This window comes from Oryctolagus cuniculus, chromosome 9 (assembly GCF_964237555.1).
Source record: "Oryctolagus cuniculus chromosome 9, mOryCun1.1, whole genome shotgun sequence".
NCBI classification, from domain to species: domain Eukaryota; kingdom Metazoa; phylum Chordata; class Mammalia; order Lagomorpha; family Leporidae; genus Oryctolagus; species Oryctolagus cuniculus.
In genome coordinates, this window is record NC_091440.1 from 122,147,538 (window position 1) to 122,174,417 (window position 26,880).

Below are 26,880 nucleotides of genomic sequence, written 5' to 3' on the forward strand. Positions count from 1 at the left end.
AGATCTTTCTTCCAATTGCAGGTTAACAGGGTTTGATTTTTCTCTCAGCCCAGTGACTTGCACCTTTTCTGTTAATCCTCTACAACTAAATCAGACAAGTTTAACATTCTTGTTTCACATTATCTCTAAGAGGTAATCCTGAAATGTTATTTTCTATAGTAACTAACTGGTACCAGATACACAATTTCTTCAAGAAAATTTTCCACACTGACCTTTCTTTCTGAGTACTATAGCATGCATTCACATTTTACCAATCTCTAATGTATTCTGGAAAACTCTTTCATAATCTACCAAACCGTATTTTCTCCTGCTATTTGTTACTTTTTTAGTAAAAAGCAATAATTAGCATTCTCAGATTTACTCAACTATGAAAACAATAAAAACACTCAGACCACCCATGCAGAAATTTTTAATAGCTTTCCCTCAGATTACTTTAGTTGTTCCTATGTGCAAAGGTAGAAAACAATTCTTGAGTAAACTTACTCCTTTATTTAACTCACAAAAAAATTACAGAAAATTTCTGATGAAGAGTAGAAAACAATTCATTGTTTCAAAAGGTACAACTACAAGTCCCTGAGGAGGGCCAGGGCTGTGGCACAGCAGGTTAAACCACCCCCTGCAGCACCAGCATCCCACATGGGCACTGGTTTGAGTCCCGACTGTTCCACTTCCAATCCAGCTCCCTGCTAATGCACCGAGAAAGCAGTAAAGGAGGGCCCAAGTGCTTGGGCCCCTGCCACACGAGAAACCTAGAAGAACCCAGCTCCTGGCTTTGGCCTGGCCCATTCACAGCCATTGTGGCCACTTGGGGAGTGAACAAATAGAGTGATCTCTTTCTCTCTCCCCATCCCCCGCCCCCCCTGCCTCTCCCTGTCTGTAATTCTGACTTGTAAATAAATAAATATTTTTAAAAAAGTAGCCGAGTAAGTCTTTCAAAATTATTACTGTTATCACTATCCAACAATTTCGATCAGTCTTTAGAGACCCACTGCTTTCTCAATCAGCTTTAAATTCTGCTTAGTTTTATGACTCAGCATCATCTAATATCACATGAGCCACCACAGTTTATTTTACTTCTCAATATGTGTCTCTTTTCATACTTTGCAATATGTTTCCTCTTGGGAAACTTTTTCCTTACTTACAATGGTGGTAACTGTGCTCAACAAAATCCTCCAAGAATTTATAAAACATTTCCAAGTTAAAGAACAGTCTCTATGTAAACCAGTGGTATCTTGTACTTGATGTGCCTATTTAATCACCTGATAAGATTGTACTATCGGTTGTTGCTCAGAACTAAACAGCAAAACAAAGTTAGCTGTATGAAAAAATTTGTGGATAAATATTTGACCCAACATTTACAACCCCAGGGACTTACTTAAAGGAAATAATCAAGAATATACTGTTTATAAGAGTAGAAAAATTACCAATTGCATACATGTTCAACAAAATGATTTATGTAAAAAAATTATAGTATATCAGTTTAATGGACTTCAATTAAACTTTATACACAGTGTTGAGAAAACTGATATAAAAAAGTTTTAGAAAAACAAAAAGCATATTAAGTGAAAAAACAAGTAACAAAATTATCTCTAACATAATCCTACTTTGCTAAAAAAAAAAGTATCTCAAAGTATATAAATGCTTAGTTTAACAACAAAGATTAGAAATAACTATATCTCAATGTTGGAAGCACAGGTAATGTAATTTTGTTATTGTGCCTTCAACAACTTTTTAAAGTTTTGTCTTTTTTTAACCAAAATTATCCTATACACTTGGTGAAATTTTAAATGTCAAAATTATACTTTTAAAAATTGTTTTATTTGAGAGGCAGTGAGACAGAATGAGAAAGATCTTTCACACACACACACACACACACACACACTGCTTCCACCCACTGATTTCCACTGATTTATTCTTTACAAACATCTTCCAAGAGCTGGGACTTGGCCAAGCCAAAACCTGGAGACACAAACTCAATTCAGGAACCAAGTCCCTTGAGCCATTGCCATCCCTTCCCAAGGATGGAGGGTGGAGGGTGGAGCAGGAGCAGCAAGGTGTGAAACCCAGGTATCCTAATAGGGGAGGCAGGCGTCCCAACTGGCATCTTAACTACAAGGCTAACCTTGACCGCCATATTTATTTTTGAAGATAGTAAGCCATTTAGGGGGGCAGAGGCAACAATATTTTGTTTCTTTTTTTGTAAAACACAGGGATCATCTTTCCCCTTTCTGCTTTGCATGTGCCCACATTTATCATCAGGATTATCTTCCACAGATTAAAATGATTGATTTCAAATTGTAATATTCACTCTCTTCTCTGTATTAAACTATGAGCTGGTTCTAAACTCTAAACAGGTGATATTTAAAAAGAAAGACACCCTTACCTGGATATCAGTCAATTTGCCCAAGATCCGGCTTGCAAGCTTAGGACCGTTCTCCATGGTTGGAATGTGCATTTTCTATGAAAGGAAAAGAAAAAAGACAAACTGAGGATGTCCACATATCCTAACAGAGTGATAACAGGGGAGGCAAGCAGCAATTCTACCATATGAAGGCAATTCCACTGACGAGTAGCACCATAGCCTACTGCGCATGCGTGGTAGCTCATATGCCAAAGGCTCCTTTCTACTCGGAATAGGATGAAAACTAACTAGCCAATCAATGGATATTTACTGCCTCTCCACTAAATTTAGGGGACAACTGACTTATACGCAACATTCTAGATGGTCTGAAGAACCAAGGAGAAGCCAGAGATACCTAAGATAGTGGCTGAAGGTAAAGAACTGCACCTCTTCCAAGAGTCTGAAGATCTGTGAGGATGAACAGTTATCTTCTACATCTAACCCTCTGGCAGCGAATCAGAGTTCAAGGATACTTTGCCCCAAATTAAAGCAAGTTATTTCAGGGACATCAATTAAAGCAAGTCTATGCCTTCACATAAGGGGCTTCTAAATGTATCCTGAGCCCACGCTAACTCTCCAGGGGCCACAGCCTCCACAATATTGGGGAGCATGATTAAATTAATGGCTGGAAGAAATTTCCTGACACTAATTTGTATCTAAGTCATGCCTGTTCATGCTTCACTGGCTTGCAGGCTCTTAATAGTTTGATTTTAGTAGATAGTCTGTGCTCTCTTAGTATAATAGGATAATTAGATGTACCTTTTGGCTCTAAGTGTCCCCTAAAACAGAACCATTAAAAACACGTTAAACCTTATAAATTTATTTCTAGGTGAAATAATTGGAGTTCAAAAAAATCTGACCTGATGACAAAATGAGTTCACAAAGAGGACCGAGACCATGATCTGGACACTTCTACAATGAAAAGACACTAAGCAATAGCTGTATAATCATGGTGAGTATTGAAGTAAAATGGGATAGTAATTCCCATGTGAAATGATCAGTTCATACGCACAATCATGTCAGAAGCCATCCCTTAAAAATAAGTTATAAACCTTATGAAACAGAGCAGCCAACATTACAATCAGCACAAAAATCGATCTTATCAGTTCAGGAAAAACAACTGTAACACAGGGAGGGAGGGCGGGAGGAAGGGATGGAGGGAGGGAGGGAGGGAAAACCATTATGTTCTTAGAATTGTATCTACAAAGCACAGTGAATCTGTTAAAAACTAATTAAAAATTCAAAAAAATAAAAATTAAGTAACAAAAAACTCAGCAGAACTCATTCAATAGGAGATGTGTAGCCTATCTGCATTACAAGAATAAGGCCCACATGCTTTAAAGTTAGGCAATTAGATTCCAATGCTAACCCTAACTACTGGAACTCTGTTACAAAGAGGAAAGCAAAAACACTGATGAGAAAATGGGAAGAATAGCACAACATAAAATCAGACTTCTTTACTAAGAGAACACTGCTCCCAAGCAAACCTCAGATTCCTTTGGAAGATGTTAGCAAATGCACCAGGTTGGCCAACTGAAAGGTCTGTGAAGTGTTCTACTTATCAGTAACAACGGCAGGGGCTGGCCTTGTGGCAGAGCTGCTGTGGCCTTCTAGGGAGTGAATCAAGATAGAGCAGGATGTCTCTCTCTGTCTCGGTCTCTATCTCTCCCCCCTCTCTCTGTAACTCTGCCTTTCAACTAAATAAATCTTTTTAAAAACATAGTAATAATAGAAATAGTAAGTAATGAAGGAGTTGAGTATTACTAAAGTTCATTTCCTATAACCATTGGCCATTACAAAATCAACAGTTTTGGAAGTACTTTAGGAAGCCAGAAATAAAATCTAACTTCCTCTAGAGGAGCCTTGCTTAACGAGCTGGCAGGAAGAGGTGAGAGTGCAAGTCTACTGGCACAGCTCCAACATCAAAAGCAATGCAGGGCAGCTAGGATACTTGTCCAAGAAAAAACAGATTTCCCACCAGGTCTGAACTCAGACAAAACCACTGGGAAGATGAGAGGAATATCCTAATACAAAGCCGGCGCCGTGGCTCAACAGGCTAATCCTCCACCTTGCAGCACCGGCACACCAGGTTCTAGTCCCGGTCGGGGCACCGGATTCTGTCCCGGTTGCCCCTCTTCCAGGCCAGCTCTCTGCTGTGGCCAGGGAGTGCAGTGGAGGATGGCCCAAGTGCTTGGGCCCTGCACCCCATGGGAGACCAGGAAAAGCACCTGGCTCCTGGCTTCGGATCAGCACGGTGCGCCGGCCGCAGCACGCCAGCCGCAGTGGCCATTGGAGGGTGAACCAACGGCAAAAGGAAGACCTTTCTCTCTGTCTCTCTCTCTCACTGTCCACTCTGCCTGTCAAAAAAAAAAAAAAAAAATCCTAATACAAGTTCATCTGGACAACTGTGTCAGTTAATGCAATGTCAAGTCATTAAAACAAATAAAACAAAATCCTTTTGCATCTTCGGTTCAACAAGAATTTCATTCACACTTTTAAAATTAATTAAATTATAGGCAAGTGTTGGGAAATTACAGGAAGTGAAGAAATACTTATCTCACCTCGCCCTTGTAAAGGATCCCAGAAACTGGGCAAACAACACACGCTGTCCCAGCGCCAAACATCTCCTTCACTCTGTTCCCCTCCAGGGCAGCTGTCAAGTCATCCATGGTGAGGTACCGCTCTGACACCTTAAACTCACCCTGTTGGGAATATTAAAAAACAGAAAAGCAACACTGATCTTTTCGCGTTATATTCTGAATGAACTCAGTACCACAACCACCCTTCAAGGCATGGCTGGAAATGACACATAGACTACTGCTGAGCAGTGGTGCCTACGCAGTCTATTTCAAGGTCACAGAACTGATAAACGAGATGATCATAATACAAAAGATGAGATTCCCCAAATTAGATACATGCTGTATTTTAAGATACACCTGTCTTGTAACTGTTGTCGGGAGAAAGTCTCATAACTTGATGGGTTACGGAGGCTACTTAACGCATGCTACCAAGTGTCTTCAGCATTACCGTATTGTAAAGGAGCCCACATTGCATTATATAATACCGATTAGTAATTATAACTATAATTTGCGGTGACCCTTTATGGAAATTTCAGTAATCCTAAAGGAAATATTATTCCCACTGTACAGAGGAGAAAACAAAGTTTCAAGAAGGTTGTGTGAGGCCAAATAATTAGCACATGACAGGAACAGGAATCTGGGCCCAGGTCTGATCTCTTTGGGTCCAAATTTGCCCCTCTTTCTCTTGTGTCTCTTAGGTGTTAAAAACAACAACAACAAAAAGAAACTGAGTTCAAATATACAAAATATTCATTATTTAAAAAATTGACATATATTTGGACTTGATTTGAGAAAAACTGTATATATTATTTCTTCTTATAAATTGACTGATGGTTGACTACAACAATAATCTCCCTTCTCTTTTAGTATCATACCTGATTGAGTTCCATTGTAGAATTAGTGGTATAACCTCACTGACTTTTTTTTTTAAAGATTTATTTTTTTGAAAGGTGGAGTTACAGAGAGGCAGGGGCAGAGAGAGAGAGAGAGAGAGAGAGAGAGAGAGAGATCTTTCATCGGCCAGTTCACTCCCCAAATGGCTGCAACGGCTGGAGCTGGGATGATCCGAAGCTTCTTCTGGGTCTCCCTTGTGGGTACAGGGGCCTAAGGACTTGGGCCATCTTCTACTGCTTTCCCAGCCATAGCATAGAGCTGCATCAGAAGTGGAGCAGCCAGGTCTTAAACCGGCACCCATATGGGATGCTAACTCTGCAGGTGGCAGCTTTACCTGCTATGCCACAGCACCAGCTCCACTTCATTGACTTTTGCTGAAATATTTTAATATCTTCTTTAAGGATAGGAAATGAAAAAGAAAACTGTGATGCTTCTAAGCTATCTGTTTAAACTGTTTAATAATCATTTTTAAAAAGATATATTTATTTGAAAGTCAGAGTTAGAGAGAGAGAGAGAGAGAGACAGAGAGAGAGAGAGAATCTTCCATCCACTGGTTCATTACCCAAACAGCCACAATAGCCAAAGCTGAAACCAGGAGCTTCCCCTGAGTTTCCCATGTGGGTGGCAGGGGGCCAAACACTTGAGCCATTTTCCACTGTTTTTCCACAGAATATTAGCAAGGAGCTGGATTCACAGTGGAGCAGCCAGGAATCAAACCAGCACCCATATGGGCTGCAGGCCTCAGAGGCAGTGGTTTTATCCCTTATGCCACAAAGCAGGCCCCAATACTCATTCTTTAATCTGTTTAATTGCCATTCCTTTAAATTAGTGGTTAATACTCAACATTTGTTAACAGGATATTTGAGCCAAGAACAACAAACAATGGATGGCATAAAAAAAGATGGAGTATTTTTGAGAACCTAGAAATCTACAATAGATAAAAGAAATCAAAGCTCTTGGCAAGATTCAAATCATTAGAGGAAGAATGCATCATGCTGTAAGTGGATTTGGAAGGATAGGAAAATATGTCTGAAATCAAAAGATAGCTCCTTGCAAGTTTCAACCTATTTTAGTCTCCAATTACAATTATGTTGTTCAAAGGTAAATAAATAAATAAATAAAAAGCCCAGAAAATCAGCCAAGTTATTTGAAAACAAGCTGAGTTTTTATGTTCTGGAAGAGAGAAAGAACGCAGTCTCTTGTAAATAAACAGAATTGTTTTTACTCTGCTCACCCTTACTTGTCTTTGGACAATTTCCCCTGTCTGGCAAGTAGGGGTTACCCCCCACATGCCTCTTGGCATATTATGTCTCACTGTTTTAAAATAGCTTTTAAAATAAATTACAGCTAAGGAGTCAAGAAAAAAACTTCCTCCATAATAACCTATTTTTCATGCAGGCAAATCATTAGTGTGGGAAGGCATCTCCACTTGCAGCTTGTCATCAAACCTTCTGTACTTGGTTGACTTTTTTTCTCTAATAAAACAAAAATTACTGAGCTTTGAAAATATCTTTCCAACTGCAAACATATTTAGGACAGGGCAAGCTGTTTGAAATTATACCAACAGTTTGTAAATGTCATGCCCAATGTGCCAGGCACCATGTGGCAGTTGGGTCTTGTCTACATCAGGGTTTTGTAGAATTATTTATAGACATTTCTTCTTCTTCTTCTTCTTTTTTTTTTTTTTTTCAAAGCCTTTTCCAAAGAAACTGTGCAAGCACTCTCCCAGATAAGGCAGGTTTCTACATCTGTTCTGTTAGTTCCATTTGACCACAGGGTGCACAAAGACTTTCCGTGGTCTTTGGAGGCCATTTTAACACATGAGTCAGAGGTTCCATCCACAGGCCTCTGCCAGATAAGCAACTCACTCAATATTCATCTTGAATATGTTATGTTATTTTCAGCACCAAACAGCTACACTTGCTGATCTCACATGGACTTGAAAGTCTACTGCAAACAACTTTTCATTTGCTTCAGTGTTTTGATGTTGAAACATGAAGAAATCTGGGAGAACAAGGGTGTGTAAAGAAGAGAGAGAGAAAGCAGCCAAACTAATATTGTATTAGTAAACATTTATATGTGAGTAAAATGGTTTCATGTCTACGGGAAAACATGGATACACTGAAATAAATAGTGGAAAGGAAGAACTCTGCATTACTGTCCTATGGAAGACACTCTTGAAACAGTAACGGCTGGCTGGGAACACACAGAGAGTAACCTCGGTATGTTGGTAGGAAAACCAACCTGTGTGGCAAAGGGATCCAGCACTAGGATACCTTGCTGAACTGGTTTCTCTCTGTCCTCTCTACAAACAGGACATTTCTGACAGTTTTGCCAAGACATTCTTTCTTGAAGAGTTCTTTCCGCTCAAAGATGAGATAACACTGGGGGGAAGCACAGGATACTACTTCACCACAAGGCTGGGCTTATTTTGATTACTTTCCATTTGAGGTTTACAGAAGTGAGTCATGTCAAAGGCACCCACCCACTTGTGCGCCAGGTCCAGAATGCACTGCCTCGTCACTCCTGGGAGAATGATGCCATCTAGCGGAGGGGTTGCCAGTTCTTCTTCTGTCAATCAGAAATTGGGAACAGTTCAAATTCCAACTTGCATCAATAACTATTCAAAAAATGATTTCTCACAATTTTGTTAGTAATAAGTATAAACAGACAACATGACTGCTGTGCACTGCTAAATTTCCCAAAATCAATTCACACTCGTGGTAGATCCTTATTTCAACAGTGCAAACAAGAAAAAGAAACTATTCATCTCATCATTTTTTGTTTATTCTTCTTGATTAAAATAATGAGACAAGTTAATAACTCCAAGCAATGAGAGTCAAAGATTCTTAACAGGAACACTCTGCTGTCAACATTTATCTTCACACAGAAAAGCTGGTTAGCATTTAGAATAATGGGGACAGTCTTACTCTGGAACACTGGTTATTACTAAACTGCCTAAGAACTCTATGGAGGAGCCCAACCCTGAGAAGTCTGCTCAGCTTGGTCACAGCTTCCATGCTGCCCTTTGAGGAAGTCTACTGGGCCTTCAACCTGCTGGCCCATCGGCAGTAAGTATGCAGATGCTAATTTTACCCTCGGAGACTCAGAGGGAATGATCTCCAGCATGCATGAGAAATGGCTAGAAAGGAAAAAAAAAAAAAATACTCCAAGGCTGAGCTCCTGGCCTACCATGAGAGGAACACAGGGGCCGGCGCCATGGCGCAGTAGGTTAATCCTAAACCTGTGGTACCGGCATCCCATATGGGCGCCACTTAGAAACCTTGCTGCTCCTCTTCCGATCCAGCTCTCTGCTATGGCCTGGGAAAGCAGTAGAAGATGGCCCAAGTCCTTGGGCCCCTGCACCCTTGTGGGAGACTGGGAAGAAGCTCCTGACTCCAGATCAGTGCAGCTTTGGCTGTTGCGGCCATTTGGGGAGTGAACCAACAGAAAGACCTTTCTCTCTGTCTCTTCCTCTCATTGTCTGTAACTCTACCTCTCAAATAAATAAATAAAATCTTAAAAAAAAAAAAAAAAAAGAGGAACACAGTCAGCTGCAAATGCTCTCTAAAAGACTTCCTCTGGCAGATATCTCTCTTTCTTCTCCACCTATGACACTTAATGAGAAATTCAAAACTTAAGTCATCATTTTACAAAGCTGCTGGACCTTGTAACAGGGCACTGCCCACCATGCATTTGCTAAGGAATTCATAGTCTGTGTGAAGGGATTACCAAGTAGAAAAAGTAGAGGAGGAATCACAGTGCTAGCTCCAGGTTTACCCAAGCTGTCTTATGTAGTTTAAAAGAAATTCAGAACACACTATTAATCCATATCTCACACAAGAAGAAACAGAGGCCCCATAAACGTGACTTGCTAAGGCTGGGGATACTAGTGGACAGCTAAGATCAAAGCTCCAGTGTCCTCACACTGAGACCACCACCTGTTCCCCCAGTGCACAGTGGCTCTAGGCTGGTCTGCTCCGCTGTAGTGCCATCAGCCTTGCCCAACAAACAAGCTCTGCTTGGAAGACCAAAGCTCCATATTCACGCCGGGCCCATGGCGGGCTAACAAATGGTTTTGATTTTAAAAAATGAATGACTAAGTCCTTTTTGCATGGACACAGCAGTAAGGTTTATAAAATTTGTTGTTTCTGACCATCATCTGCTGAAAATTGCTTTCTGAAAGAAGAAAATTTGTTCTTGGCAATGTCCTTGGGGCTATTTTTTGCCACGTTTAGAAGCACTGATGATTTCCAATTAAATGTGTGCTTTGCAATAGCAACACACACACACACACACACACACACACACACACACACCCCTACCTCCAGTGCCCCCAAATCTGCCCTCTCCTGAAGCTTGCCGAGCTCTGAGAACCACGTGAAATGAAGGGGAAGCAGCAGCCCTGCATGTGCAAATGCTGTTTTGTGAAATACGTTTGACACCCAGAGCTCTAACCACTCGCCCGAGGTCAAGGAACAGAACAGCTGCTTCTCGGGTTGCCAGCCAGAGATGATGACATGACAACATTTGGGTGAGAAATCCTCATTTTCCTCTGCAACCACAAACATGCTTCCAAGAGCCAGAACTCACTCCAGATTGCCCAACAAGAGGAAAACAGAACCTCCAAACGCAGCTTGTTTTGGACAGAGGCATCATTTTCAGGAGAAGAATTTACAGGCAACAGCAGCACGGTTCATCTGTGACTTCCCAAAGTCAAGTGCTAATGGAAACCAGGCCTGCAAGACTGCAGAAGAGCCCGGAACCCCACCAGCACAAGTATTTACTCATTCAACAGACACACACTGAATGCTCTCTACTGTTCTAAATTCTAGGGACCTAGCAGAGAACACAAATGACACAGGAGGGTTCTTCAAAAAGCCATGGAAAAACTGAATTAAAAGATGAGTTTATTTTGGCACACTAAAAATTTTTAGAGCGCTAGACTGGAAGCAGAGCAGCTGGGACTCAAATTAGCACTCTGATAAGGGATGAGCAGGTCCCAAGCAGTGGCCCACTCCTCCAGGTCAAACATCTGCCCATCATGTAGAGCTTTTATCACACATTTTCCATGAATATTTTGAAGCCACGGTGTAACTCCCTGCTTACTTTCTCCTAAGGAGAGGAAAACAACTATCGTGCTTAATTAATGGTACGTTACAATCCGAGAGAGAAAAGGCAGAAAGAACTGTGGAATTCCAATGGTGGAGGAAGCTTAAAATTTTGATTGAAGGCTCAAGGATGGCCATACTGAAAATGGGATTTGCATGCAAAAACCTGGAGGTTGGGACAGAGCCATCTATGCAGACACCTTGCTCCAAGTCAAGTCAGTACCAACACCTGATGGGCTGGACAAAGCTTGAGATCTGTGAACTGAGCCATTGCAATACTCATTGCCATGGTCACTGTCCCCAACCATGAACTCAACCCCAAAGTCTGGGTCTTACCTTTCAGAGCACCCCTGTGTTCAGGCTGTGATAAAACTGCCCATTCAGATGGTGAGCAGCAAGTATATGTGTCAAATTATTCATCAACACAGGAGGGAGAAGAATCAAGGCTGTGGGATCTTTTGCTTCTAATTTTTATTTATTTACTCACTTATTTAGTTGAAGACAGATGGAGTAGGCTCCCATTTGCTGTTTCATTACCCAAATGCCTACAATAGTCTGGGCTGGACCAGGGCAAAGCCGGGAGCCAGGAACTTAATCCAAATCTCCCACACGGGTAGTAGGAATCTAAGCCCCTACTCCATCCCCTGCTGCCTCCTAGGGTGCACATTAGCAGAAAGCCGACATTGGGAGCAGAGCTGGACCTGAACCCAGTCACCTTGATGTGGGATGCAGGTTCACCAGTTTAATCATTAGGCCAAACACCTGCCCCGAGGCTATATCATCTTGGTGTGATTTTATCATTACTGCTGCTGTAGTAGAATTAAACCCTCATGAATTACAGACTGAGAGCCACAAATAGTTCCTGTGCACAGCAGTGTGCTCAGAACTCACACCATCACCCTTCACCAGCCATGCCGTCCAAAGGGAGCAGTGAGTGTGGGTGCTCCTGGGAAGATGGCCGGTTATTACTGGAGGAACCCTACTTCTACCTCCTGGTGATAAGGTTTGCAAAACAAATTCTGCTGATTTTCAGTTCAGTATTTCCTGTTTTATCCTAAAGCCACACAATGCAGACTTCCTTCAATGCCTTTTTTTCCTGCAGCCCAAAGGTTATTCCTGATGTTCTATGTACTGCTCTCAGAGAACTGTTGCAATGTATTCCATTTTCTTAATTCAGATGTTATTTGGTCTGTTAGATAAACATACACACAAGGGAAGGAGTACAGCAAAGCCAAAGTTGGGGTAGGCATTTGGTGCACTGGTTAAGACACCACTTGGGACACCCACATCTCATACTGGAAGATCTGTGTTGGAGGCCTGGCTTGGCTCTCAATTCCGGCTTCCTGCTACTGTGTCCCCTGGGAGGCAGCAGTGATGGCTCAAGTACATGCAGCAGACTGGACTTGAGCTCCTGGCTATTGTGTGCAACTGGGAAGTGACTCAAAGGACAGATCTCTGTCTTTGTCTCTCTGCCTTTCAAATAAAAGAACAGCACTAATATTATAATAATACCAATATTATCTCAGGCAACCACCACAATCTGAACAGCCACTCTTTTCAGGGCCTGTATATTTTACAAGAGGCAAAAGACAAATTCGCTCATTTCCTCTCTGACCTTTAAAAGCTACAGTGGAAATGTTCCATGATTATTGTTTGGAAAAGGGGCAATTTCTCACCAGGACACTTTCTCGTTTTGCTGGTTGAATCACGCGGCCCTGATTCAGACTGTGCTGAAATCCCGACATCTCCCAACCATAAATAATGATGGACCTGCTTCTAAAGGGTGAAACTGTTTTCATGTGGGGTTCTGTGGGTTTAGGGGAAGACTCGGGGGTATGGTAGGCGTGGATAGGCGGGAAGAACAACTGAATCAACCTCTGACCTTCTAAGTGCAGATTTCAACACCAGCTGTCATGTGTCAACCAAAGCTTTTGTTACGTTATATATGATAACTCCCATTTTGAAATCACAAGCAAGCCATATAAATTTTGTTTTTAAATAGTGCCAAGTACAAACAGCAGGAGTGGAAGAATGACTCGCAATTGTATCCGGCATCTCCCATGCCAAGGATTGCCAGCAGCCAACCCCGGGACAGGCAGTCCTCACCACACCTTCTGTTTATGCTACCTCTGAGGGGAACATAAGACTCATCCTGTTAGTCTCCTCCACGAACACTCAAATTAGTACCCAGCTCTGAATTCAGCCGCATCTGAATCACCATTTTCCTCTTTTTGTTGCCAAATAACATAAGCGCAACACAGGCCACTGTAGCAGCTTTGAAACTCAAATATTTTAATTGAAGCCAATACTGAGACCTCATAAATATTTGGAACATTATTTTACTTTTCTCCTCTCCATACTCACTACCATAAAATGAAAAAACTAAGACCGAAAACAGAAGCCTAAAAGTATGTTTCTGAATTTTGTGTCTATCAACATTCTAATGCAAATAAGTGCATATTGATTTATTTTCTCACTGTGGGCCATTTAATTCAATACATCACTCATCGCCAAGCTTCCCTGAAGCCCTAAGGTGTCTGCCAACTAATACAAAAAGAACAACAAAGAACGGCAATGAGCATTCAGGCTATTTCCTTTAGCAGACACATAGAAGCCCTCATAATTCAAAGAATCTGCATACAATTCAAGAGATAGTGATTTGTCTTTTAAAATAATGTACTGGGGCTGGCACGGTGGCACAGAGGGTAAAGCCGCCTCCTGCAGTGCTGGCAACCCATATGAGCACTGGTTCAAGTCCCAGCTGCTCCACTTCTGATCCAGCTCTCTGCGATGGCCTGGGAAAGCAGAAGATGGCCGAGGTCCTTGGGCCCCTGCATCTGCGTGGGAGACCCAGAAGAAGCTCCAGGCTCCCAGTTTTGGATTGGTGCAGTGCCAGCCATTGCAGCCATCTGAGGGGTGAACCAGTGGATGGAAGATCTCTCTTTCTCTGCCTCTCTGTAACTCTGCCTTTCAAATGAATTTTAAGTCTTTAAAAAAAATATACTTCAATCAAATGGAGTTCCAGAAAAGACGTGAAGGATTTCTGATATATTAGCAAAACATATAGAAAGGGCAACAATTGGTAACAAAGTATGGTAAAAGAGAACACGAAATTCCTTGTCAGTAGAAGCAGCAGGCTGTACTTATTGCTATGGTATTTTAGCTACTGTACAGTATCAATGACCCTAACTAATTTGAGATCTGTCTCCAAAAGCAACTTGTTCAGATAGTAAAAATATTATAGGACAGCATTAAGGCAGAAAATTTTCAAATCATAGACTTAAATCTCTTAATCCAACAACTTAATAATTAGGACATCTGTAGTCAACAAACAAAAACTAAGACAATCTTTGCTAACTTCTTTAATCTGAAACTCATGCCTACTCGAACATTGAAGGCACAGGGGTTCTCAGTGCTTGAAACTGTGCTACCTACTGTTATTCTACGTCTCTAGTTCTTATCTTTCCAGTTCCATTGGGAAAATGGCAGAAAAGGAGCAGAGCTGAAATGTGAGTGGATTACCTCCATCTTCGTTGATCCAGTATAGGAAAAGATTCATAGTCCCAACTTCCGTTATCTGATTGTCCTCTCCATAGAGCCACAGCACCTGCTGACACCCATGCTCCATTGCTTCACATTGCGCAAAAAGAGAAGCGCCGTAATTCCTTTTAATAAAAACACAATAATTATGATGTACTCACATTACTGCAAACCCCCATATCCTCAAGTCTTTAACTCACACATGGACAGGGTCAACTATTGCGTTCTTTACATAGATTCTCTAGTTAAGTGCGTGAGGTTAAAAGAAAACTCAGTAGAGACCCTTTGTGATGTAACTGCATTAATTTGAATAGTACAGCTCTAAATCTGTGCTCTCAGGGACTTATTCCAGAGACACATAAATGACAGAGTCTAAATTGTACCCAGAAATGGCACAAATGTAAAAGAAACTCCTGACTTCAACCAAGAAGTATTCCAAAAGATAATTTTTCTCAACTTCCACTATTCTTCCTGGAATATTAAATCAAAAGAACACAGAACACCTTCCTAGAATGACAATTCAGTAATATTTCATCTTTTATTTAAATCTAAATTACCAGATAGGGCTGGATGCCTTAAATACAACATGAATATCTTTAAATAAATATGATCTCTGCCTGCTTCTCTGCGCCACTAGTTGCATAACTCACTTTCCTTGGCTTTTGGAGGACATTAACAAAGTGGAGAGGCAGAAGTGGCTTGGGAACAGACTCAACGTTGGACTAGGAAGCCCCCAGAAATATACACAGAAATGAGCAACCAATCAACTCAAATTACTACAAAGCATTAATGTATGTAATCTTCCACAAACTACCTGCTTAGACCCTTAAAAAATTATTCATTTGAAAACCAGAATAACAGAGAGGGGGAGAGACAGAAATCTTCCATCTGTGGTTCACTCCCCAAATGGCTACAATGGCCAGGTGTAGGCCAGGCTGAAGCCAGGAACTCCATCTAGGTTTCCCATGTGGGTACAGGGAACCAAGCACTTGAGCAGTCTTCCACAGCCTTCCCTGGCGCATGAGCACAGAGCTGGCTCAAAATGGAGCAGCTGGGACTTACACAGCACGGGCACCCCAGCACTAGCCCCCTGCTTAGGTCTTTTCAATGCCTGTTTTCACATCTAGGTAAGACTACAGTGTGTAGTGTTGTCTAATTTGAAGTGTCAGTCACATGAGCTATATATATATATATATATATATATATATATATATATATATATATCGTGAATATACTCTGTTTTCATCTGCACAGCTTCCCTTCACACTCTGTTCCCTCTTGATGAAAACAGCCCTTGCTCTGGGGCATTGACTCCAGTTCCAGTTACCCCACTTCTGATCCAGCTCCTTAATGCACCCAGACCTGGCCAATGAGGTCATTTGTAAACCAGCAGAAAGAAGACCTCTCCTCTTTCTGACTCTTTCAAATAAATACATGAATCTGAAAAAATAAAGAAAATGACAATCATAGCATCATTCTCTGCCACAGCTGAATTACACAGTGAGCCTCGGACCTACGCTGTTCATATTAATTCTCGTCTGGGTTTCTTCACCGATTCATTTTCATGTATAGAACCTGAAAGATAAACTATGTTCTCCCTCCCAAGGTTGCAAACACCAGAGCACAGGAAACTTAGTAACCACAATGTGAGCCTCTGGCAGTTCTACTCCTACCACCCTACTTAGAGGAGCCATTCAACTCCTTTTCTACTTGCAACTGGAAGAATACTGACTGGTAACTGAAATATTCTAGAAAGCTAATGATTCGTGTCAAGGTAATGTCGATTTGTTGCATGATCCTCAAATCATTCAACACAGATAAAAAAAAAAAACAGTCCATTTGAAGAAGAGATAAGTCTGACATCTGGAACTTTCATTTGTTGAATGAGCATACAAAATCCCATCACTCTTAGTCGGAATTGAGGGAAAATAGGCAATAAGTAGGGCAGACTTTTGGTGCAGTGGTTAGGATACTGCTTGGGACACCCAAATCCCATCTCAGAGTATCAGGGGTCAAGTCTTTATCTGCTTCCAACTTCAGCTCCCTGCTAAGGTGGACCCTGAAAAGCAGCAGGTGATGGCTCAACTGCTGAGACGTGGAGTCCCTGCTGAGACGTGGACTGGGGTCTCAGCTCCTGGCTTTGAACTGGTCCAGTCCCAGATGTTGCAGGTAGTTCAGGAGTAAACCAGCAGATGTTTCTCTCTTTGTTCTCATTGTCTCTCAAATAAAATGGAAATAAATTTTTAAAATACACATTTAGTAATAAGTACAAAATGGCCAAAGAGGGGCAGGTGATATGGGGCTTAGCCACACCTAGAATACCAGCATCCCTTAGAAGCACCAGTTTGAGTCTTGGCAGCTCCAGTTTCAATCCAGCTCCCTGCTAATGCACCTGGGCAGGTACTGGAAGATGGCCTGAATGCTTGCATCCCTGCCACCCACATGGGAGACCAGGACGGAGTTCCTGGCTCCTGGCTTCAGCCTGGCCCAGCCCCAACAACTGCAACCATTGGAGGAATGAAGCAGCAGATGGAAAATCTTGATCTCTTGATCCTTCTCTTGCTCTGTAACTCTGCCTTTCAAACAAATAATTCTTAAAAAAAAAAAAAAAATGACCATGCAAGTAAAAGAGCTGTCTGCACCTCAATGTATATTGCAGTTCAATTCACAATAGCTAAGACCTGGAATCAACCCAAATGCCCATCAACAGTAGACTGGATAAAGAAATTATGGGATATGTACTCTATAGAATACTATACAGCAGTAAAAAAAAAAAAAAAAAAAAGAAATCTTGCCATTTGCAGCAAAATGGAGGAATCTGGAAAACAGCATACTGCGTGAAATAAGCCAGTCCCAAAAAGACAAATATCATATGTTCTCCCTGATCGGTGACAACTAACCGAGCATTAAAAAACAAACAAACAAACAAACAAAAAAAACCTGTTGAAGTGAAATGAACACTATGAGAAAAAATGACTTGATCAGCCCTTGTCCTGACTGTCAAGGAACAAACTATTTTATTCCTTTTAGAGTTTTTTGGTTCTACTTAACACCATTGGTTGAACTCTTTAATTAACACACAATTATTCTTAGTCATTTAAATTTAACTGAAAAGTGATCCATGTTAAATATAAGAGTGGGAATAAGAGAGGGAGGAGATGAACAGTTCGGCACATGCTCAATTGGACTTGCCCCAAACGGCAGAGTTAGAAACGTGCCAGGGGATTCCAATTCAATCCCATCAAGGTGGCATGTACCAATGCAATCCTTTTTTTTTTTTTTTTTTTTTTGACAGGCAGAGTGGACAGTGAGAGAGAGACAGAGAGAAAGGTCTTCCTTTGCCGTTGGTTCACCCTCCAATGGCCGCCGCGGCCGGCACGCCACGGCCGATGCACCTCACTGATCTGAAGCCAGGAGCCAGGTGCTTATCCTGATCTCCCATGGGGTGCAGGGCCCAAGCACTTGGGCCATCCTCCACTGCACTCCCTGGCCACAGCAGAGAGCTGGCCTGGAAGAGGGGCAACCGGGACAGAATCCGGCACCCCGACCGGGACTAGAACCTGGTGTGCCGGCGCCACAAGGCAGAGGATTAGCCTAGTGAGCCATAGCACCGGCTCCAATGCAATCTTACTTGTTAAAGTGATCAGTTTAAGTCATAATTGATCAAAATTTATATTTATTAAAGTTGAAAAAAGTTTGAATAAAAAAGTGATCACTGTTAAATATAAGAGTGGGAATAAAAGAGGGAAGAGATGTGCAATTTGGGACATGCTCAAGCTGATTACCTCAAATGGTAGCGTTAGAAACATACCAGGGGATTCCAATTCAATCCCATCAAGGTGGCATGTACCAATGCCATCTCAGTAGTCCAAGTGATCAATTGCTGTTCACAATTGATCATAATGATAAGACTAAGAACCAAAGGGATCACATAAACAAGAATAGTGTCTGCAAATACTAGCTGATAGAATCAAAAAGGGAGAGAACGATCCAACATGGGAAGTGAGATACACAGCAGACCCATAGAATGGCAGATGTCCTAAACAGCACTCTGGCCTCAGAATCAGCCCTTAAGGCATGCGGATCTGGCTGAAAAGCCCATGAGAGTATTTCAGGCATGGAAAGCCAAGACACTCTGAGGGGAGGGGAGGGAACTAAATGAAAGATCTCCACGAGTGAGATCCCAGTGGAAAGAACGGGTCATCAAAGAAGGAGGTACCTTTCTCTGAAGGGAGGAGAGAACTTCCACTTTGACCATGGCCTTGTCTAAAAATTATCAGAGTCAGTGAACTCAGGGGGCTTCCATAACCTTGGCAGCTCATGACAAGAGCCTAGGGTGATTACTGAGGCCATAAATAAGAGTGTCAATTTGTTAAGTCAACAACAGGAGTCACTGTGCACTTACTCCTCATGCAGGATCTTTGTCCTTAGTGTGCTGTACATTGAGATTTAATGCTATAACTAGTACTCAAACAGTATTTTTCACTTTATGTTTCTGTGTGGGAGCAAACTGTTGAAATCTTTACTTAATGTATGCTAAACTGATCTTCTGTATATAAAGAGAATCGAAAATGAATCTTGATGTGAATGGAAGGGGAGAGGGAGTGGGAAAGGGGAGGGTTGCGGGTGGGAGGGACGTTATGGGGGGGAAGCCATTGTAATGCATAAGCTGTACTTTGGAAATTTATATTCATTAAATAAAAGTTTAAAAAAAGTTTGAATAAAAAAGAAACTGCATTATTGTTCTATCTTGTATGTTATATGTATATACATATTGCATGTCTACACAGGAAAATTTATTAAGAGCTTTGTTTTAATTGGCTTATACATAAAAGATTGCTCATCAAATTAAAGAGCTAAAATTAATCAAAGATACATTTTGATTAATGTGACCATAATCTCTGTTTCACATGTTTTAAATCTGTTGGTAGAAAGAAACTAAAAATGTTTTTTATGTTTGTGCTTGAGTTTGCTGGTTAAATAAGCTACATCATGCTAGATATTTAAAAGATGTTTCCAAATAAATGTATTCTTAAAATTTATAGAAGGCGTTGGACCTTCTGGTAAATGTTTTCCTAAGTTGTTATCTAATGGTTGAAATTACTTGCTAAGTTTTCATTTGATATTGCTATTGTCAGCAAGCAATCTGGGACTTGCTCCCTCACTTATCTATTCCCTTTAAGATGGGAAACTGCCTGTTTTGAAGGACTCTCCAAGATGCACAATTTGATTTTTAGATCTTATAAAAGGGATGGCTAACATTTTCTGTAATAATAGCATAGCTGGGGGCCAGCGCCATCGCTCACTTGGTTAATAATCCACCTGTGGCGCCGGCATCCCATATGGGCACCAAGTTCTGGTCCTGGTTGCTCCTCTTCCAGTCCAGCTCTCTGCTGTGGCCTGGGAGTGCAGTGGAGGGTGGCCTAAGTGCTTGGGCCCCTGCACCTGCATGGGAGACCAAGAGGAAGTACCTGGCTCCTGGCTTTGGATCGGTGCAGTGCCAGCCAAAGTGGCCATTTGGCGAGTGAACCAATGGAAGGAAGACCTTTCTCTCCGTCTCTCTCTCTCTCTCACTGTCTATGACTCTACCTGACAAATAAAAAATAAATAAAAAATAAAAAAATAGCATAGCCAAAAGGAAAGCGTAAATTATAATTTCACAGCTAGATTTACTTCACCATAGGCACAGTAAATAGGCAAAACCTCCCTTTCAGACCGAAGGGAGAGAGTTTTAAAGCGAGGACATAGCTTTCCTCATGGGCTTTGTCTACCTCAGAATAAACCACTACCAGGACCTGCCTGTGACTACAGACTTCTTCTAGTTTAGGCCACGAAGATCAGAGACGGGACTTGAGCACCCCCTTGACTTGCATCCTCTGGTCTGCTTTAACAAAAACCAGGAGGAAAAGAAAGCTAGGCATAGAAGCAATGTAGAGAGAGGTGGCAGGCCTATTATAGGCAGCTCTGTACAGTGATCTGCCCTCAAGGAGACCCAACAGGCCAGTCCACTGCAGTGGCTTTCGATGTGGAAATCTAGGGCTTCAGCAGAAGTCAGCTTATGAAGAGCCCTGGCAGCTCTGCCAGCCAAGAGTTGGATCACTGGAAATGGACCTGCCCTGGAGTTGAAGGACGCCCAGGTCAGAGCCACGGATCTTGCTGGCTCCAAGCTGAAAAACTCTTCACTTGGCCTGGCTTCCAAAGTAACCACAGCTTCGGAGGGGACGGCCAAGTAAGGTCAGCAACACTGCAGGCAGAACTGTGAATTTCCTATTAGAGATGCCACCTGTTTTTACCTGGCCAGCTCTCCTCCCAGGCCAGCTAGGTAATGGAAGTAAGTCAACAGGGTGCCTTCCCCAAGGAGGTTCACACCTCCCCTAGGATGTATCCCATGTGAAGAGATAGATAGGTCTGGGCCTCATAACTGACAAGGCCTTAAAGCCCACCTGATTATTTTCAGGCCCCTTCTGTCAGTTTCTATTTGGCTTAGATAGCACCTTTCTTAGGTCCTCTCATAATGACTCTGTCCTTTGTTCTAGACCTTGTCTAGCCTACTTTGGGGCCTCATTCCTTTGTAATCATAGCCTCTACTCTTACATCAACAGCTCCACTCCCCCTGTCTTATCAAAAATTCTCTCACAAGTTTGGGAACGGCCATCTCCAGGCTTTCACCTCCCAGCCCTTGTCTTCCAACTGGTATTTGCCCCTCCCTCTCCTGTTTCAATTTTACCATAAAGAACAGCTCCTTGTTTACTGATAAACAAATTAGGTATCTGACTCTCTGAGGACTCTCGTGTTATCATGAGCAAGCCAGATAGGAAAGCCAGGTCTTCTGACCTCCACTCCAGTGGGCTTCTTGTCCTTGGAATGGTGTCCACAGTTACCTTTGGGAACTGTCTGGCAGCTTCCTGAACTTTTGTTTCAGAAGGAGTCCTAAGTGGCTGACTGTAGACTAGGACATCATTGGCCTAAGGTATTCTTAGGATAAACAAAAAAGCAACTATAACTAGACAAGAAACCTATGGATGGTTCCAGGATTGGTTTGCCAGCTCACCATGGCTTACTACTCTACTATTAGCACAGGCTGGACCTGTAATTCTGATTTTCCCAGCCCTGCGTATAGGACTGTGCATTATGAACTGTGTTACTAGATATGGTAGACAAAGAATTAGCACAGGGAAGTTAATGGTCTTGAAAGCAAATTATGAATCCTTACAATGTACTGAATAAGATGAATCAAAGGTTTGATTAGTGCCTAGAGAAGGGGGAAATGTAAAATCAGAATCAAAATGGAGTGAGTGTGGCTAAAAGCTAACTGTAGATCTCTTGTTTCTGTACATATTAGCATTGCTTGCTAATGTCTAAGGGTGCATCTTGTGAAACTATGTGGGCCCAATTCCCAGGAACTAGGTTGACCAAAATGTGTCCTTCATTGTGATCTTACAACCGTATCTTGGATCTGTTATTGGGTTTGTTGTTGTTAACTGTTATCTTACAACCGTATTCTGGTTTTCCACTTTATTGTGCACTGCATACCAGGGGTCCGGTTTGAAATTGTGAGCCCTAGTGGACAGAATACTGTAAAAAGCTACGTAACTCATTGTTGGGGCCACACTCTGGTAAGGAGTGCTGGTCCCGATCAGTGGCTGGTCCAATCGGTTACCTTGCCTCTCATTTGTCTCTTATTTGCTTCTCATTTTCAATAAATTTCATGTGTGACTGTCAAAAAAAAAAAAAATGACCAAGGAGTCCAGCAGAAAGAGCACAGGTTTGGGGGTAGCAAGCCTGGTGGCAGTTCTTCCACTTCTACCACAGATGATCCCCAACACAATGGTATTTTGTTCCGCTTACGATGGTGCAAAGGTGGTATGTATTAAATGGAAGCCCATGCTTTGAATGCTGATTGTGGATCTCTTCCCAGGCTAGCAACATGTGATCTGATTCGTTCTGGGCAGTGGCAAGGAATCCCAGCCTCATGAGAAATCCTCTACAGTGCGCTGCGTTGCTGGGTGATGATGTTTCATAGCTTGGCTGTATTTGATGCATTTTTTGATTTATGGTCGGTCAGGACATCAACCCATCACTAAGTCAAAGAGCACCTACATTTCGTCCATGCAAAGTTAAACAAATCTGTTCATAGTTGTGCCTTATTTAACTCACCTGGCAAACAAAAACACTTGCTTCATTTTAGATACATCATGCTGTTTGTAAAAACAAATACAGCAAATGCAACAAAAAACAGGTTACATAAGCCTGTCATCCTAAATAAGTTTTTTAAGAAATAACTACTTTAATTAACTTTTCTCTGACTTGTAGGTATAACTGTGTGATCTTATTCCATCGGAAAAGACACAATTTCTCTTATTATATTCAGCGCTCTTTATTAAAAAAATTGAGGATTCTCCCAGTGTGGACATCTAGACTTACAAGGAAGTTTCTAGAAAGAAACACATGCACACTACTGAAGAAGAGCCTGAACTGAATCCATGGCTCCTCAGCATCATAAAGCTACATGTAGGAGCAAAGAAGAGAAATTAAAGAATTAAAGATCTCTGTTCACTCAGTGCACTGAAAGGAAAACGTGTACTTTTTTATGTTTAGGGTTTAAGTGATTGACTTGTGTATTATTATATTCCATAGATGGTGTTTTTCTCAAATGCAATTTTTTCTCAAAATTCTCTCTCAGGTGTACACTGCATTATTAATGTCCACAGAGTAATTGCTACTTTGGTAATACAGTTGCTTTCCTTCCCATTTAAGTCAATATTCAAAAGAGAAATACAAGTTCTCAGAGAAAGAACAAAATGAAAAAGTGGGAAAATTGCCTACCTAGAAAATGTGCAAGATAATTGAAAATAGAATAAATACCTGGGAGAACAGAAGTATTAAACATGCCCCAACAAGAGAGTACACTCTGCTGTGAGAAAGCCAACTGTATTCTAAGATAAACAAAAGTCCAAGAGATGAACTAAGGAAGTCAAGTGCAGGCACTGGTGCAGCAGTTAAAGACGCTGCTCAGGACATGCGCATGCCCTGTCAGAGTGCGCAGGTTTGAGTGCCAGCTCAGCTCCCGATTCCACCTTCTTGTGAATGTGCACCCTGGAAGACGGCAGGTGGTAACTCACCAAGTGCCATGCACATGTGAGACCCGGATTAAGTTCCAGGCTTCGAACTGATTCAGCCCTGTCCATGGCAGGTACCTGGGACATGAACCAGGTACCTCTGTCTCTTCTCCTCTCAGTGTCTGCTCTTCAACTAAAAATCAATACATTTTAAAAAGAAACAGTGAGAAAGCCTCACCAACCAATGTCTGTTGAGAAGTTACTGCCTCACCAGCAGGACACTGCGTACTTAACCATATCATTTCTTGGAATCACCTTAGAATACTCCTTGGAGTTTGACTTCAAGGAATACAGGATTTCACTGTCCGAGATCACACAGATAGTAGGTGTGTGACTCCAGAACTCCTGGCTTCCTAGCCTCTACAGAGTGACGTCAGACCACTCGCTTGTTGAGAGCCCCGTCCTAAGCACTTTGGTATCTCAATTATCTCAATCTACACAAGGAAGGCAGGTATTGGTACCAGGATTCTATAAATCAGAAAACTGATACTGCCAGCAGATAAGCAATCAGGTTTTATGTGTGTGTGTGTGTGTGTGTTTGTGGATATTGGCTTTTAAAGACTGATTGTTTTTTCTTAAAGGCGGTTTACATTCAGACAAGTCACAGAAATTTCTCATACACTCCTTGTCCCCCTCCCCAGCATACCCTATCATCAATGTCTTGCAGCAGACCAGTACATTTGCAACATGGACACACCATTACCATCACAAGTCCATGGCTTGTATCAGGGTTCATTCCTGGTACTGCATATCCTATGAGTTTGGACAAGTATATACACAAAGTGTCCACTGCTATAGCAGTTAAGTTTTTAAGCCAGGTCATTCTGACTTCAAAGCTTACATTCTTAAGTGTAAAATGAGAGTGCAAAGGGGGAAAAAACTAGAGAGAGAGAGAGAGAGAGAGAGAAAGGAATAGAAATTGTCAGGGCCAGTGTTGTGGTATAGTGGAGTTAAGCTACTGCCTGTGATGCCAGCATTCCATGTGGGTGCTGGTTCAAGTCCTGGCTGTTCCACTTCTGATCCAGCTCCCTCCTAATGTGCCTGGGAAAGCAGTGGAGGATGAGATCTGAGGCTCCCAGTGTCAACATGGGAGATCCAGACAAAGCTCCTGGCTTTGGCCTGGCCACTGGAGCCATTGGCAAGTGAATCAACTCTTTGACTCTCTCTCTCTCTGACTTTCAAAAATTAAAAAAAAAAAAAAGGCAAGCAGTAATTGTCTGGAACTAAAGATGTTCCTAGTATGAAAAACCTTCCCTAGCCCAAAGCTTCTCAAGTATAGATGTACACTAAAAATCTCTGATGACCATCTAAACCAGAGACCAAATAAACCAGAATTTCTAGCTGCGACCCAGGCATCAGTGTGTCATGATGCTTTTGGATGATTTCAATTGGTTGTCGAGGTGGAGCTGCTCAAGCTAGAACTCTCTCTCAGGTGGGTGCCAACGCATTGCCTTCCTCATCTGTGTATATTTAGAAATAAATGGGTAATACTACCTTCCCTGGTTTCAAAACAGTGGAATAATCTTACAATAAAGATGGAAAAAATATTTCTCTCCCTTCCTCAGGTTCAATCAGACAGAAATCAGAAAGCAAATCAGAAAGCTATTGAGGGGGCTGGAGCCGTGGCTCACTTGGTTAATCCTCCGCCTGCAGTGCCGGCATCCCATATGGGCACCGGGTTCTAGTCCCGGTTGCCCCTCTTCCAGTCCAGCTCTCTGCTGTGGCCTGGGAAGACAGCGGAGGATGACCCAACTGCTTGGGCCCTGCACCCGCATGGCAGACCAGGAGGAAGCACCTGGCTCCTGGCTTCGGATCGGCGTAGCTCCGACCGTAGCGGCCATTTGGGGGGTGAACCAGCGGAAGGAAGACATTTCTCTCTGTCTTTCTCTCACTGTCTAACTCTATATGTCAAAAAAAAAAAAAAAAAAAAGCTATTGAATTTATGAGAATCAGTAGACCACAAGGGCCTAAAAAAAGTGCTTGAAGGCCAGTTACTGGCTTAATTGTATTTAAACAACTATTAATCCATTAATCTGAAGTTGATTTCCAATGTCTTTGCCAACTAAATAGGAGGAAGCTGAATGCAGGGTCTTTGGTTTCCTCTGTATTTCCTTCAAGCTGGAAGCTTTGGAGCAGGGAGCGTAAAACTTCCTGCAACAACAGGCTGGGCTACATTACTTACATTCACAGAAAAACTGAAAGGAAGGTACGCAGATTTTTGTCACTATCTTCCCTTTTGCCATTTTTGCTTTTATTTGTAAGCTCTAATATTGCCTTTTTCTAGTCTCTTCCTCACCTGCAAGATTTCAAGTCATCTTATGTTGATCATGGTCCACCTGAGAGTAGAGTCAGAGTGATCGTTTTTCTCATAATACACTCTGTTTTTGGAGTACTTTACAATTTACAGAAAAATTGAGCAAAAGCTACAAAGAATTCTCAAAGTTCTTCCTCACTACCCTCCCAATTGTGCCTATTATCAACATCTTGAATTAAGATGTGGTACACAACTCCATAGTGTATAGTAGGGTTCACTCTATGATGTACAGAAAATATTAATTTTTTATGTTTTCATTTTATTTGAAAGGCACAGGGAGAAGGAGAGGGGATAAGGGGAGAGAGAAGACAGGTGGAGGAGGGGAGAGAGAAAGATGCACATGATATCTGCTGGTCCATTCACTAAGTACCCACTAAAGCCATAGCTGAGCCAGTATGAAGTCAGAAGCCCAAAATCAACCCAGGTCTCCCATGTAGGTTACAAAGACCCAACAACTTGAGCCATCATCTGCTGTCTCCCAAGGTGTATGTTAACAAGAAACTGGAATGGAGAGAGCCAGGACTTGAACACAGGCATTCCATACGGGATGCAGGCATCCCAATGGCTGAACTACTGCACCAAATGCCTGCCCCTCAGTAAATACTAATTCCTAGCTGGCCTCCAGTGATTGTGTCTTCTGTGAAACTGCATCATCTCATCTTTATAATTAATTACAACCTGCTCAAATGTAAGTCAATCAAGATTTCTCTGCAATTTCTCTGTCCCTATGTTATCTTTTCCCTGAGCAGACAGGGGTAGCTAGAAAGCAAGATTTATGAAAAGGAACCTTCATCCTTACTAGCTTTCAAGATGGCTGTTTTCTTGTAATGTGCACCCTAAAGAGTCTTAACATAGTTCACATGGTAGAAAACAGAGCGTACGCACAACTCAGTGCAGAAGTCTGAACACGTGAGAAAAAGCA

The 26,880-nt window shown here is 41.9% G+C and overlaps 1 protein-coding gene across 4 annotated transcripts in view; it reads right to left on the minus strand.

The window, feature by feature from the left end:
• BCAT1 (branched chain amino acid transaminase 1) overlaps positions 1-26,880 on the minus strand; it is a 138,215-nt gene that overhangs the window by 17,490 nt on the left and 93,845 nt on the right. For all 4 annotated transcript variants that reach the window (XM_051850336.2, XM_070049507.1, XM_008259519.4 and 1 more), the window contains 4 exons: positions 14,508-14,650; positions 8,360-8,445; positions 4,963-5,103; positions 2,384-2,458 (listed from right to left, as the gene is read on the minus strand). In XM_051850336.2, coding sequence (XP_051706296.1) covers positions 2,384-2,458; positions 4,963-5,103; positions 8,360-8,445; positions 14,508-14,650 — 445 coding nt within the window. The remainder of the gene's footprint in view (positions 1-2,383; positions 2,459-4,962; positions 5,104-8,359; positions 8,446-14,507; positions 14,651-26,880) is intronic.